Source organism: Theileria parva (genome assembly GCF_000165365.1).
Source record: "Theileria parva strain Muguga chromosome 3 map unlocalized ctg_531, whole genome shotgun sequence".
NCBI classification, from domain to species: domain Eukaryota; phylum Apicomplexa; class Aconoidasida; order Piroplasmida; family Theileriidae; genus Theileria; species Theileria parva.
The window spans coordinates 102,807-115,013 of NW_876244.1; the positions used below are offsets into that span (position 1 = coordinate 102,807).

A 12,207-nucleotide genomic window follows, 5' to 3' on the forward strand; every position below is an offset into this window, starting at 1 on the left:
CAGATTTAACAGTGTTAGGCATCAGAAAATTATTATAAAGTGAAAATTAGCTGTGTACACAGTCTATAGTACGGCTTGAAAGGGCCAGGATAATACCCTGAGGGGTACTTAACTATAGCAATAAGTGTATACTATACTAAATATTTAGTATTTTAGATATATACATAGGATTATTCTAGTAATATCAGTTATATAATTAGGGAAATTTATTTTTATTTTGTAAATTTAAGGGGAGGTTCTAGTCTTTGTTAGCTTAAAAATTGTTTTATAGAACTCATTTTGGGATAATTTAAGGTTATTTCAACCAGATTTATCTATTTTTAGGGTAATAATTAGTAATTTTCTCTCTAATAGAGAGATAACAGTAGTTAATAGTACCATGGTACAGTGCCCAGGTACCTACAATTACCCAAAATTAAACACTCAATAACATCATTTTTAGAAGAATTTTAAGTGATTTGGTGTCTAAAATGATGTGCTAAATGTGTTAAAATTGTTTAATTTAATTTTCTGAATAGTCGAAAAATTTTCATTTTTTCGGGAACCAAATGTCACTTTTGGGTCCAGACCAAAATGACCAAAATTCGAGAATTTTTATTTTTCAATTTTTTCACATAATTAACTTTAATTATCATTGTTAAGAATCAGAAAATTATAATTAACTCTAAAAAAGCTATCCACACTGAGTAACTGTGCTATAAACTACGAACTTAGTACTATACCCATGTACGTGATATATATTATATTACTGTGTATTAAAGCTGCAGTGTATATAGCGATAGAGAACCTTATTTGAGTGACTTTCCATGACGATATGACCGTTTCGCTAAAGTAAAATAAAAATTAGGTTATAAACGTACAGAAGTTGAACGGGACGTATTTGTACTTGATCATGTTCTTGATTTGCTGATTCATTGTGGTTAGGAAGAGGAGTACAAAGTAGAGGACCAGCAATGGCCAAAAAACGTCAACGTCTAAAAAGTCGAAAAAGAGTGAAGCGCAGGCGATATAAGTAACTCTGACTGCGGAGAGCCAGAACGTGAACTCGTTCATTTGTCTCAGAAAAGGCTTAAATTCATAGACATTTTCCTTGGAGTTTAGGCCAGATTTGTTAATTTTAGACGAGTTTAAGGCTTCCTGTTCGTTTAAGGGCAGGATTGTGCCCTTGTTCGCGTCCTCGTGAGCTGCACATAAGTCATCAAAGCTGAGCGGCGTAATAAACCTCAGAACTAAATTAAGTAAGAAGACGGCGTACATATACGCGACTACGTAGTGTGATCCTCTGGTAATAATTACGAGCCAGAAGATGAAAAATAAAACCGCAAAGTAAATCCAACGAAATAGGGTATATTTTACCGTAAAATCAAGACAACTCCGATGGAAAATTGTAAGCTTACGGAGCCACCTCGACTGCTCAGAAAAATCCATTTTTATAACCTTAATTTACAATACCGTCACCGGTAATAGTTATGGCAAGATTCGCGCACCAGGTGAAATCCTTTTCTAAACATAAATAAATTTAATTTATCATAAAAATTGAGAATTTGAAGATTTTCAGGAATTTAAAGAAATTATTAATTTACACCGACGGGTACTCCGTAGCACCCTAACAATATCAACAACATATACAAATTAACTACACAATTGAGTAAAAGAATTGAGTATACAATTGAGTATACAATTGAGTATAAGAATTGAGAGTTAGAATTGAGGGTAGTAAGGTGGGAAGGGTTGTGAAAGTGTTAGGAAAGGCACTGTGCGAGGTTGGAGATTCCTCCGGAACAGTTCCCGGCGGATCGTTGTACGTTTCTCCGATCCAAAAGTAACGTTTCTGGGATGTAAACTTCGTCGTCTTGAATGTCCCTCAGCACTGCCCTCTTTGCGATTTCGTTAAATGCATTTGCCACATTCAAAGACGTCTTCGCGCTACACATTTACACATTTTTACACATTTTACACATTTTTACACATTTTACACATTTTACTTAGTTTAGTACTTATTTAGGCTTTATCTAGAGGTTATTTAGGAGTATTTTAGTGTTATTTAGAAGTATTTTAGTGTTATTTAGAAGTATTTTAGTGTTATTTAGAAGTATTTTATTGTTATTTAGAAGTATTTTAGTGTTATTTAGAAGTATTTTAGTGTTATTTAGAAGTATTTTAGTGTTATTTAGAAGTATTTTAGTGTTATTTAGAGGTTATTTAAGGCTTATTTAGAGTGTTTTAGGGCTTATTTAGGCTTATTTTAGAGTATTTAGAGGTTATTCAAGCTCTATTTTATGGTATTTTAGGGCTTAACTAGGGATTATTTTAGTAGTATTTTAGGCTATATTTAAGCTATTTTAGTGATATTTTAGTCTTATTTTAGGCTAGTATTTCAGTACTATTTCTAGGCTAGTATTTTAAGGCTATTTTTACATATTTTAAGCATATTTTAAAGTATTTTAGAGCTAATTTTACATATTTTAAGCATATTTTAGAGCTATTTTTGGACTAGTATTTCAGTACTATTTTTGGACTAGTATTTTAGGGCTAATTTTACATATTTTATCTTTAGTTTAGTGTTATTTAGAGCCATTTGGAAGGCTTAAATTGTAAAATTTCGGCCTTAACTAGCATTTATCTAGGTAAATTCTTCATAAATTTTACGTGAATTATTGACCAAACAAATCATCAATAAACGGTAAATAAATGGTAAATAAGTCATAAATATGTGATAAATCATAAATAAGTGATGAATAAATCAAATAAGTGATAAATAAGTGGAACAGAGTGATTTTACCTTGTTTCGAAGAGTGGAATATCATTATTAGCTTTACACCAGCTGAGTGCTTTATTGGTGCTAACTTTTTTATTTTCTGTATCGTCGATTTTATTCCCGACGAGTGCAAACGGGAACGTATCTGGGCTTTTGGGATCAATTTGAATGAGAAATTCCGACTTCCACGACTCGATAGACTCGAACGTCTTCTGATTTGTAGTATCGTACACTAACATACAGCCGTCAGCTCCTCTGTAAAACGCCGTTCCAAGACTCTGGAACCGCTCCTGACCAGCTGTATCCCATATCTGACCATTATGTAACAGAATTTATTACCTGCAGAGTTACTTCCTTATCATCCACAGTTATTCCCATCGTTAAAAAATCGGCTCCAACTACAAATAAATTAATTTAATTATTCAAATTATTATTTAATTATTTAATTTTTACTAAATTTTTCGTAAAATTATTTCTAAATATTCCCAAAATATTTCTAAATATTCCCAAAATATTTCTAAATTAGCTAAATTAAGGGTAAAATTAGGGATAAATAATCCCAAATTAGGAGTAAATTAAAGCTAAATAAAGAGTAAATTAAGGATAATTTTGGATAAAAGGAGAAAGAATACTTGTGGCTCTGTATTGGTTGGTGAATCTTTTATTGATGAATTGGTTCATGAGTGAAGTCTTGCCTACTCTAAAAATGGGTAAATTTAACTAATTTCTGTGTTACCCGCTATCGCCTAAAATTATTATTTTAAGTATAGGTTTTCTTCTAGGCATTTTTACCACAAAGATTTAATTTCTACTAAGTCACATACACACAACACTATATTCCACTTTCCACCTATCACACATTCTCACTTTCAATTATTTTAACTTCCTCACTTTAAATTATTTTAACTTCCTCACTTTAAATTATTTTAACTTCCTCACTTTAAATTATTTTAATTAAAATTTCGTTATTTACGAATTTTTGACATTTCCGAGTAACTTAAAAACACGACATCAACTCCCCAAATACCTCCTAATACACTAATTATAGATATACGATAATTATCCCATTAATACACTAGTTATACCTAATATGCTAATTATCCCATTAATACAATAATTATAGATATACGATAATTATCCCATTAATATGCTAATTATCCCATTAATATGCTAATTATAGATATTATATGGTAGATAATGTGGAATTTGAGTATATTATATTTTATTGAAGGTTGGTTCGATTTTGTCGAGTAGGTGTTTGAGGTGGTTGAAGAGCGGATCATCGGTGTTTAGATGCGCTGTGTAAGTTTTAAGTGCGAATTTAAAGTGTTGCAAGAACACGATAAACTTCTTTAAATAGTTCCAGGCGTACTGGCCCAGGCCGTTGGAGTCTCTCAGTACTGCGAATCTACCGTGTGTGAAGTAGTCACACATGTAAGAATTGTTAAACGTGACGTTTAGCGTTTTCACGCGGTTAAATTTACTGTCAAGCTGGACAACTTTGCAGAAATTGTCCTCTATCACGGGGACCAAATCGGCAGTCAAGTCAAACTCTTGCAGGCTCAGCTCCAGGTCCTGGAATGTCCCAATCTCACCCACAACTCCATTCACATTCATGTAATCATTTGTACATCCAATTGTGTGTTCTGTGTTATAAATGTTTCTCTGGTGGTACAGGCTAAAAAATGTTTGTTCCCCGGGTTTTACCATATCCTGAGGTAATTTACCGTTCACAGGTTTTACGGGGTTAGTGCTGGCACCCTGTGGTTCCTGGGTCACCTCACTGGTCTTCGAACTGCTGTAACAACTAGTCAAATATTTCCTGGTGATTAGAAGAACGATTTGGTTGTAGTAGTTGATGTGTTGTTGAAGTTGCTGATGTCTTGGGAGGAGTGGGAAGGTGTCGGGAAATGCCACGGGGTACGAGTGACCTATAGCACCACCCAGGGTACCAGGGGCCACGCTAATTGTATTCTTTACATTTGGTTCATTAGTTCCGTTTCTCAGCTTTGTACTCACCAGTCTACGTATGTTCAACACGTTACTCATCTCCTTCTTACGGTAAATTAATAGTGATAGTATCTCCAACATTCTCAAACTCACATCTGTGCTACTAATCTCCGAGTTAATTATCTCAGAGTTATTTACATCTGAGTAAATAATTTCCGAGTTGCTCATTTCCGAGTTGCTCATTTCCGAGTTGTGTGAAAGGGTGGAATGTTCGGGCTGGTGTAGGAGTTGTGTGAGTTTGGAAGTTTGTATGAGTTTGGCCAAAAGTATGTTGGAGGGGTGGATGTCGCGGGTCAGCAATGCCAGCTCGTAGCAGCCCCGGATTAACCCATTCTCATCCACTAGGCCACAACTCACCAATATCTCCAACATTATCCTTATCAGCATTACCACAGTATTCTCCACGTTAGAAGTATTACCCTGGGTTACTCCGTTAAATGAGTTATCCAAGTTTACTGAGCTATCCTGGGCTAATTTTCCGTTAACTAAGTCACCATGTGTGTGTGATTGTGTGTGACAGTAGAAGTTGAGCGAGTTATTCATAATTGATGATAATCTCTGTACAAGTAACTTAGGTTCTATCACTAGTCTTCTGCTGCTGTTGATTAAGTCATCTCTTACGTCTACGTAATCTTCGCCTTTTCTATTTAGGAACTGGAGGTTTAACGGCTGTTGGGTGTTTGACCTTATTATCAGCGTGTAGAAGGAGGACAGAATTGTCAGTAGTATGGACAGATTAATATTATTGGTATCAGTTTTAAGCGTCGGTAACCGTGTGAGCAGCAGTTGTTTAATTCTTTTTCTGGGAATTGACCAGAAGATGACATGTCCTGAGAGGTCAAATCCTCTCCTGCCGCAGCGTCCTGACATCTGTTTATACATGAGCGGCGTGAGTTCATAGTTGTCTCCGCAAAATAACACAGACTTGCACGGGACGTTAATCCCAAACGCCAGTGATTTGGAACTTATAATAACGTTCAAAAATCCCAGCCTCAGCAACGTCTCAGTGAGAATAGTAAACTTGTGCGGTAACCCCTCATGGTGTATTCCTATTCCTCTCTTTAACGCTTCGATAAATAGGTTTGAGTTCTTCCTGTTACTTATACTGTTTGCTGCTACGTTGATGAATTTATCAATCTCGTCAGTGTAGTTGATGTATATTTTCCTGTTATAAAAGTAGAATTCGGGGTCATAGTCCTGAGACACGTCTACAGGCTCCACTGGCACTTCTAATTCCATGTTACTTGTTATTCCCTCCAATTCTCTCTGCTCCTTTGTGGCACTCGCTCGCATCTTCTTTTCAGACTCGTATTGACGGAGCTGCATCTGATACTTGTCCATCCTCGCCTTGTTTGCCATCTTAGTCGCCAAGGTTCTCTCGGGTGTTCCAAAGAACTTTTCCCACTGTAAGCGTAGCAGCAGTTTAGTAACACTTGTTAGCACGTGGTCCATCTTATTCCTATCCAAGATGAAGACTAGACATGGGAGTCTTCTACTACTCTGCAGCCTCTTGAGCATCTCGTAAAATGACCTCTCATTCAGATACTCCAAGTAATCCATGTCATCCAATAATCCAAACACATCTCTCTCTTCCATTCGCTCTCTAACACTTTCCACCGTTTCCTCATTCACACCATGTTCTACATCTTTCTCCACATCTTTATCTACGATGTGGTTGACGTGGTTCACACGATTAATCTGAGTAATCTGATTGTTCAAATTGTGTAAAAGAGGATAAAGTTTATGTTTCGCGTCTAAATCACCCGAGTGTGTGGTGGTGGGTAATAAATTAACGTAATGTAAAACTCTGTCATAGGTAGCAGAGTTGATATTACCAGCCTGGATTTGACCTGTCAATTCAACCTTTAACGCCTGTAAATAATATCTATACTGTCTCTTTGTTATCAGCGTACATCCCTCAAAGTAGTTACCAGGCATTAAATACATCATAGAATTTAATATCTCAGAATTTGCTGTATTAACGTTAACTCCCGATGTATCACTCAGGCTTAATATGAGCGACTGTACGAGTAGATAACAATCGTATGGCGTGAGATAAACATCGTTTGGGAACCCGTTGTTATATAAATCATTATATGACATACAGCACACTGGATTAAACGCCATTAACCTGTTTTTCCTATTTACAGAATTTTCCGAGTATGTGGCCGGGAAATATACTTCAAGTTTCAAGTCCGAAAACCTCTCATCAAACATTATAAAATGGACTTTATTACTCTTTTTGTCTAACTGGTCGAGGTCCTGACCCATATCACCCTGATTTACCGTGTTCTGTGGATTTACCGTGTTACCCTGATTTACCGTGTTACCCTCATTTATGTTACTCTGACCCATATTACCCTTATTTACCATATTACCTTCATTTACAGTGTTTTGCGGATTGATTGGTGAGTTATTGTATGTTGTGATGTTGGATAGCCATTGGTGGAACTGTGTGGCGTTACCGATGGTGGCGGACAGTGCGATGAATGGGCAGGGTATCAGGTGAATGCATCGTTCTAAAAACGAGCCAAGTTCCAAATCTGCAATGCAATGCACTTCGTCAAAGATTACATATTCTAATCTGCTTATGAAATTAGCCTCGCTGTTCCTCATTGAGATGAGTAACTTCTCGAGCACTGTGGGCACTGTTACCAGGATTTGGCTTGAGTACCACTTGGGATCGTGGAACTTTTCCAGAAACGTGGAACTTAACGCCAGGTTCGGGTTCGTATAGTATTTGGAGCTGAATCTGGCGGTAATTTCATAAGTTACCTGGAGTGCCAGGGCAGTATTAGGTGCTACGTAAATGACCATCCCCTGGTCATCCAGCCTCAAAACCTGTTCCATTGCGTAGTAGCAGATGTAAGTTTTACCCGTAGACGTTGGTGCCACTACTAACGCAGATTCTTTAGCGTCAACAATGTCCAGTAACATCTTCTGCCATGCGTCGGGTCTAAAAAGTACCCTCGGGTCATTTGTGCTTCCCAAAGTCCTCTCAAACACGTCTCCCATGTAACATAACATGTAGTCGTACTCAGTACCTTCAAATATTGCAAAGTCCCATACCTCATGATCCTTTTTTACCCTGTCCATTTCCCTCTCAGTGATTAGATTTAGCTCTGATTTTCCCTTCTCACTGATTAGGTTTGGCTCTGGATTATTCTGTTTTGAGCCTTTCTTTTTACCATCCACGGGCTTAATTCTGTTAAAAGTGTCAGTTGATTCCCTGCTCACTTGTGTATTAAAATTGTTAACCAAATTCTTTGCATAACTTTGAAAGTTAAGTTGGTATAAAAATGTGTACAACAGCAGAACAATTTCCCTCGTCATAATCTCACTGTAGTGTTGATAATAAATGAAAATAAGCCTCAGCAAAATTGTCAACAGCCTCCTAAAAGAATTCGGATGATTAATAACAATTCTTAATCTGTATGATGAGAAACAGTTGTATAGCCTTTGTATCATCTTGTAGATGTACAGGAGTTGCACATTTCTTGTTGAGAGGACTCCTTTGACCCACTTGAAATCGGTCAGAAGGTCTACAGCTCTGTTTGGACCATCTGTGCTGTCAAGTATATTTGTGTACATGTCATCAAATGATTTATCATTGTTAAATAACTGCGCCAGCTTATTTTCTAACCTCACCAAAGTGTTATTATCACTCTCCAGCCTCTTATTCTCCTGCATCTCCACGTTCTTCAACTTCATCAACTCAACCTTACTCAATCTGTCATTCTTACTCAATCTGTCACCCTTACTCAATCTGTCATTCTTACTCAATCTATCAATCTTCTTGTTAACATTTTTCTTTTCCTTGTGATTTGTGTGTTTGGTTGATTTTCCCAATTCTCTCCCTGTGGATTTGATTGACAGGAGTTTGGAATAGTTTACCAGGTTGACATACTTGATATGTAGCCAGAAATGCTCCAATTTAATAACAATTGGGTGATGAAGGTTACTGGAGCCTAAATACTTTGACAGCAAAAATGAGAAACTCGACTGATTTTGTATACTTCTCCTTGTGTATTTGGTTAAGTCTTGCTGCTTCTCCTTGAGGTCAAAGTTGATATGGAAGTCAATACACTCCATACGCTCTGAAATACTGCAAGGATCGCGCCAGAAATGCTTACTAAACATCACTAACTCATCCACCGATTTCGCCCTTGTCCACTTCAAGTCCTTCCTCTCAAACTTGTAATACAAATTTATAAACGAATTATTCACATACAAATATTTACTCCCAATGTCCCCCAAATATTCCGTAGATCCTGTTACATCAGTTTTAGCATCTGTTGTACCATAGGTTGTAGGATCTGTTATAGAATCTGTTGTACCATAGGTTGTAGGATCTGTTATAGAATCTGTTGTACCATAGGTTGTAGGATCAGTTTTAGCATCTGTTGTACCATAGGTAGTGGTATCTGTTGTGACATCCTCACGGGAACCATTGATGCTATTGGCATTGGTATGATTAAGCTGTGTGATTTCACTCTTTACAGTGGTTACGGGATTAGTCAACTGATATGTGAGATAATTTAATTTGATTGGAAAGAATTTTACAGCTTTATCCCCTGTGAAGTGTTGAAAAACAGAGTCAAATTCCTTTACCACATTCTGGCCCAGATTTAGGAAAGATCCGTCAACTTGGTCCTCATGTGCTTGTGCATACTGTACCAACAAGTACAAAATCGTACTAAACAAATTCCCGTCAAATATGTCATTCACAGTCCTATCGAAATTATCTAACTTAGCTGAATCGCCCATAGTATACAACGAGTTAAACAGTGGATAAGAGCAGTAGCACATGAAATCTATAGTGGCTGCGATATCTTCAGTGTAAAAGTCCCAGTCTGAAACATCAACTCTTTTTGTACAGCGTTCCCTCAGGGATACATTTTCCAGCATATAATTATGTACCAGCAGGCATTTAAACGTTAATATGAATAGTTGATTCTGCGCCTTTTCCTCTTCTGTTCCCGTTTCCACTGAGTTGTACGTCTCTGAACGGTTAATTAACTTTACAAACTCAACCAAGTAATTACACACTACCAAATCACGCACATGGATTCGGCGATCCATCACCTTACTCACTTCCCCGTACAATTTCTCTACCACATTCTCCGTACCCACTTTGTCATCTTTATTCCCCGTAGTATTATCTTTATTCTCCGTAGTATTATCTTTATTCTCCTCAGTTGTGGTGTTGAGAGAGTACAACTGTGTGGTCAGTATGAGTGACTGTTGATGTATTGATGTGGGAATGTGAGTATTGGATGAGAAAGAGATGAAAGCTTTAAAATCCTCAGAATGTCTTGTGATATCAAAAAAATATGCTACAGATAAACTATTTGATAAACTCTGTGAAATTAGAGTGTGGACCACGCTGGAGTACCGATCAATTTTTACCTGGTTAGCCAAGTATTCCAAGTATTTCGCTTGATTTTGTAAATTCTCCTTACCTTTACAGGGTAAATCCAATAGTTCATATACAGTGTCAAAAATGTATACAAATGATGAACCGTCTTCTAGTAGTATACATGTTGGCTCATTTTCAGCCAAGTATTGCTGGAATTTAGCATCGTTAATCCAGTTATCAAATACTAAAAACGGCACATTATTTTGTTTAAAATGACATAGCAACAATTGCCTATAATACAAGTAACCATCAAAAAACGTTTCCTCCTCATCTCCGACCACATGAGTCGGATCAAACACCTTTTTAAACACCTCAAAAAATACTAACTTGACCGTACCACATCTCATAAAATTCTTGAGAAATCTGTCAACTCTGTAGGTAAACTGTAGAGTATGTGGACCGTTAGAAAAGTCCAGTAAATTATGTCCCTGTTTATGCGCCATACAACAAATGTAAACTATTAACGATTCTGCATGGATTAGGCATACGGTATCACTAACTCCTAAGGATGAAAAGATGCCTAGGTATTCTCTGGAGCACAGAGAGTGCCAGAGCATTAGTCTTTTCTGAGGTGAGATTTCATTATTATCTAAAATTGAGCAAACCGCTTGAGAATTTATTACTCCAAAGGTATTTGTACCCAGGCCGTCACTGAATCCTTCATTCAAAGTTGCTGTGCTCAGATTATCAGTGAAAGTGCTAACTCCGTCACTGAAGGTGTTTGATATGGAAAAATCATAGGGTAAATCGGCAGTATGTTCTATTTTCTGGACAGATTCCACTATCTTCAAATCGTTATCGTACTTTAAAATCGCTTCATCTCCACTCACCTCGTTCGATGAGTAACCATACGGAGAATTCTCCATTTTTTATGGACCCAATTATTAAGTTACAATTTAGTTAAATTAACATCATAGAAATGATTATTTTACAGTTACAAATGAGAATTTGTTTCGAGTTAATCGCGGGATTTTAACCTTTAAATCCAGGTTCAGAAAATTAATCTAGAACAAACATTTATAAAATCAAGATTTAATTTTTTAAAATACAAAATTACAAAAATATTTTTCTAATTACCAGAGACAGGTCAGCAACCCTATCCAAAATAATTAAATCACAATTATCACAAATTAAATTGTCCAAAACACCTTTAAAATTTATTTTAAGCATTTTTTCAATTAATTTAACTTTATTTCAGCTAAATGTGATTTTATTTTTTGTTGATTCCACTCCATTCTCATTCAACATCATACGCTCCCCTGCCATTTCTGGATCCCAATTTTATCAATTTTTTCAAACCCAAATTTCCCGGAATTTATAATTATAATGTTAATTTAATTCATAAATTATTAGTTATTGTGGAATTTATACTATGAATCTTAGATTTCGGAATTTATTCTAAATTTACCATTATCTACACTGTTACAGAGGGAGAATATTTATTTTATTAAATTATAAAGGTAAATATTTACACATTAATTAAATATATTAAAATTTGGATACATCTCCTACTAAATTTAGCATCTCCTGAACTAACCAATTTAATTCATATTTTAAGTCAAATTTATCATTAAATTTGATAAAAATTATTAATTTTAAATTATAAGATAAAATGTGTAGAGATAAAAATAAATTCTGATTATTTTTGAAACCGTATTGGGTATTCTTAGGAACATTGAAACTATTCCCCTGGCTCATTATAATTATTTGTTTAATTTTAATTTTAAAGATATGTTGGATATTTCATTTCAAGATTTTTAATAACTGGATAGAATTTTATCCATAGTTTTAATCAATAGTTTGAATGTGTTTATAATATTTTTTAGTTTATTACAGTTTTTGAAAATGTACCATAGTTTGTAATATAATTTTATTTCTTATTAGTTGGAGTTTAGATCTCTCATCTAACCGTTGATTATCAAATGAAGTTAAACCATATGATTCCTCAATATCAAATTCTATCAACACAAAATCCTATTAACCTGGAATCGAATATCATTAATCTGCTATAGAATTCCAT

At 35.6% G+C, this 12,207-nt stretch overlaps 3 protein-coding genes across 3 annotated transcripts; all 3 read right to left on the minus strand.

Annotated features, from left to right (window-relative positions):
* Positions 1–724: 724 nt before the first annotated feature.
* RER1 (Rer1 family protein) lies at positions 725–1,590 on the minus strand. Its single transcript, XM_061305749.1, has 2 exons — positions 861–1,590; positions 725–826 (listed from the first exon to the last, which is right to left on the minus strand). Exons 1-2 carry the CDS (start codon positions 1,426–1,428, stop codon positions 789–791), a joined length of 606 nt encoding a protein of 201 aa, XP_061160884.1. The 5' UTR covers positions 1,429–1,590; the 3' UTR covers positions 725–788.
* An 82-nt stretch (positions 1,591–1,672) lies between these two features.
* Rab7a (small GTP-binding protein Rab7) lies at positions 1,673–3,578 on the minus strand. The gene is made up of 5 exons (XM_757697.2): positions 3,495–3,578; positions 3,391–3,458; positions 3,098–3,156; positions 2,783–3,069; positions 1,673–1,926 (listed from the first exon to the last, which is right to left on the minus strand). The coding sequence occupies exons 1-5, from the start codon at positions 3,542–3,544 to the stop codon at positions 1,743–1,745; spliced, it is 648 nt and encodes a 215-aa protein (XP_762790.2). The 5' UTR covers positions 3,545–3,578; the 3' UTR covers positions 1,673–1,742.
* A 378-nt stretch (positions 3,579–3,956) lies between these two features.
* Positions 3,957–11,196, minus strand: DDX60 (DEAD/DEAH box helicase family protein). The gene has a single exon (XM_757698.2). It carries the CDS (start codon positions 11,051–11,053, stop codon positions 3,974–3,976), a length of 7,080 nt encoding a protein of 2,359 aa, XP_762791.1. The 5' UTR covers positions 11,054–11,196; the 3' UTR covers positions 3,957–3,973.
* Between the last annotated feature and the right edge of the window lie 1,011 nt (positions 11,197–12,207).

What these genes read in the sequence shown, in the direction of transcription:
- RER1 (XM_061305749.1), bottom strand. Translation starts at nt 1,428, where the DNA reads ATGGATTTTTCTGAGCAGTCGAGGTGGCTCCGTAAGCTTACAATTTTC. An exon ending in ATACGTCCCGTTCAACTTCT is followed by an intron (nt 827 to 860) that starts GTACGTTTATAA and finishes ATTTTACTTTAG; the next exon opens with CGAAACGGTCATATCGTCAT.
- Rab7a (XM_757697.2), bottom strand. Translation starts at nt 3,544, where the DNA reads ATGCCTAGAAGAAAACCTATACTTAAAATAATAATTTTAGGCGATAGC. An exon ending in ATAAGGAAGTAACTCTGCAG is followed by an intron (nt 3,070 to 3,097) that starts GTAATAAATTCT and finishes CATAATGGTCAG; the next exon opens with ATATGGGATACAGCTGGTCA. An exon ending in ATTCCACTCTTCGAAACAAG is followed by an intron (nt 1,927 to 2,782) that starts GTAAAATCACTC and finishes GTAAATGTGTAG; the next exon opens with CGCGAAGACGTCTTTGAATG.
- DDX60 (XM_757698.2), bottom strand. Translation starts at nt 11,053, where the DNA reads ATGGAGAATTCTCCGTATGGTTACTCATCGAACGAGGTGAGTGGAGAT.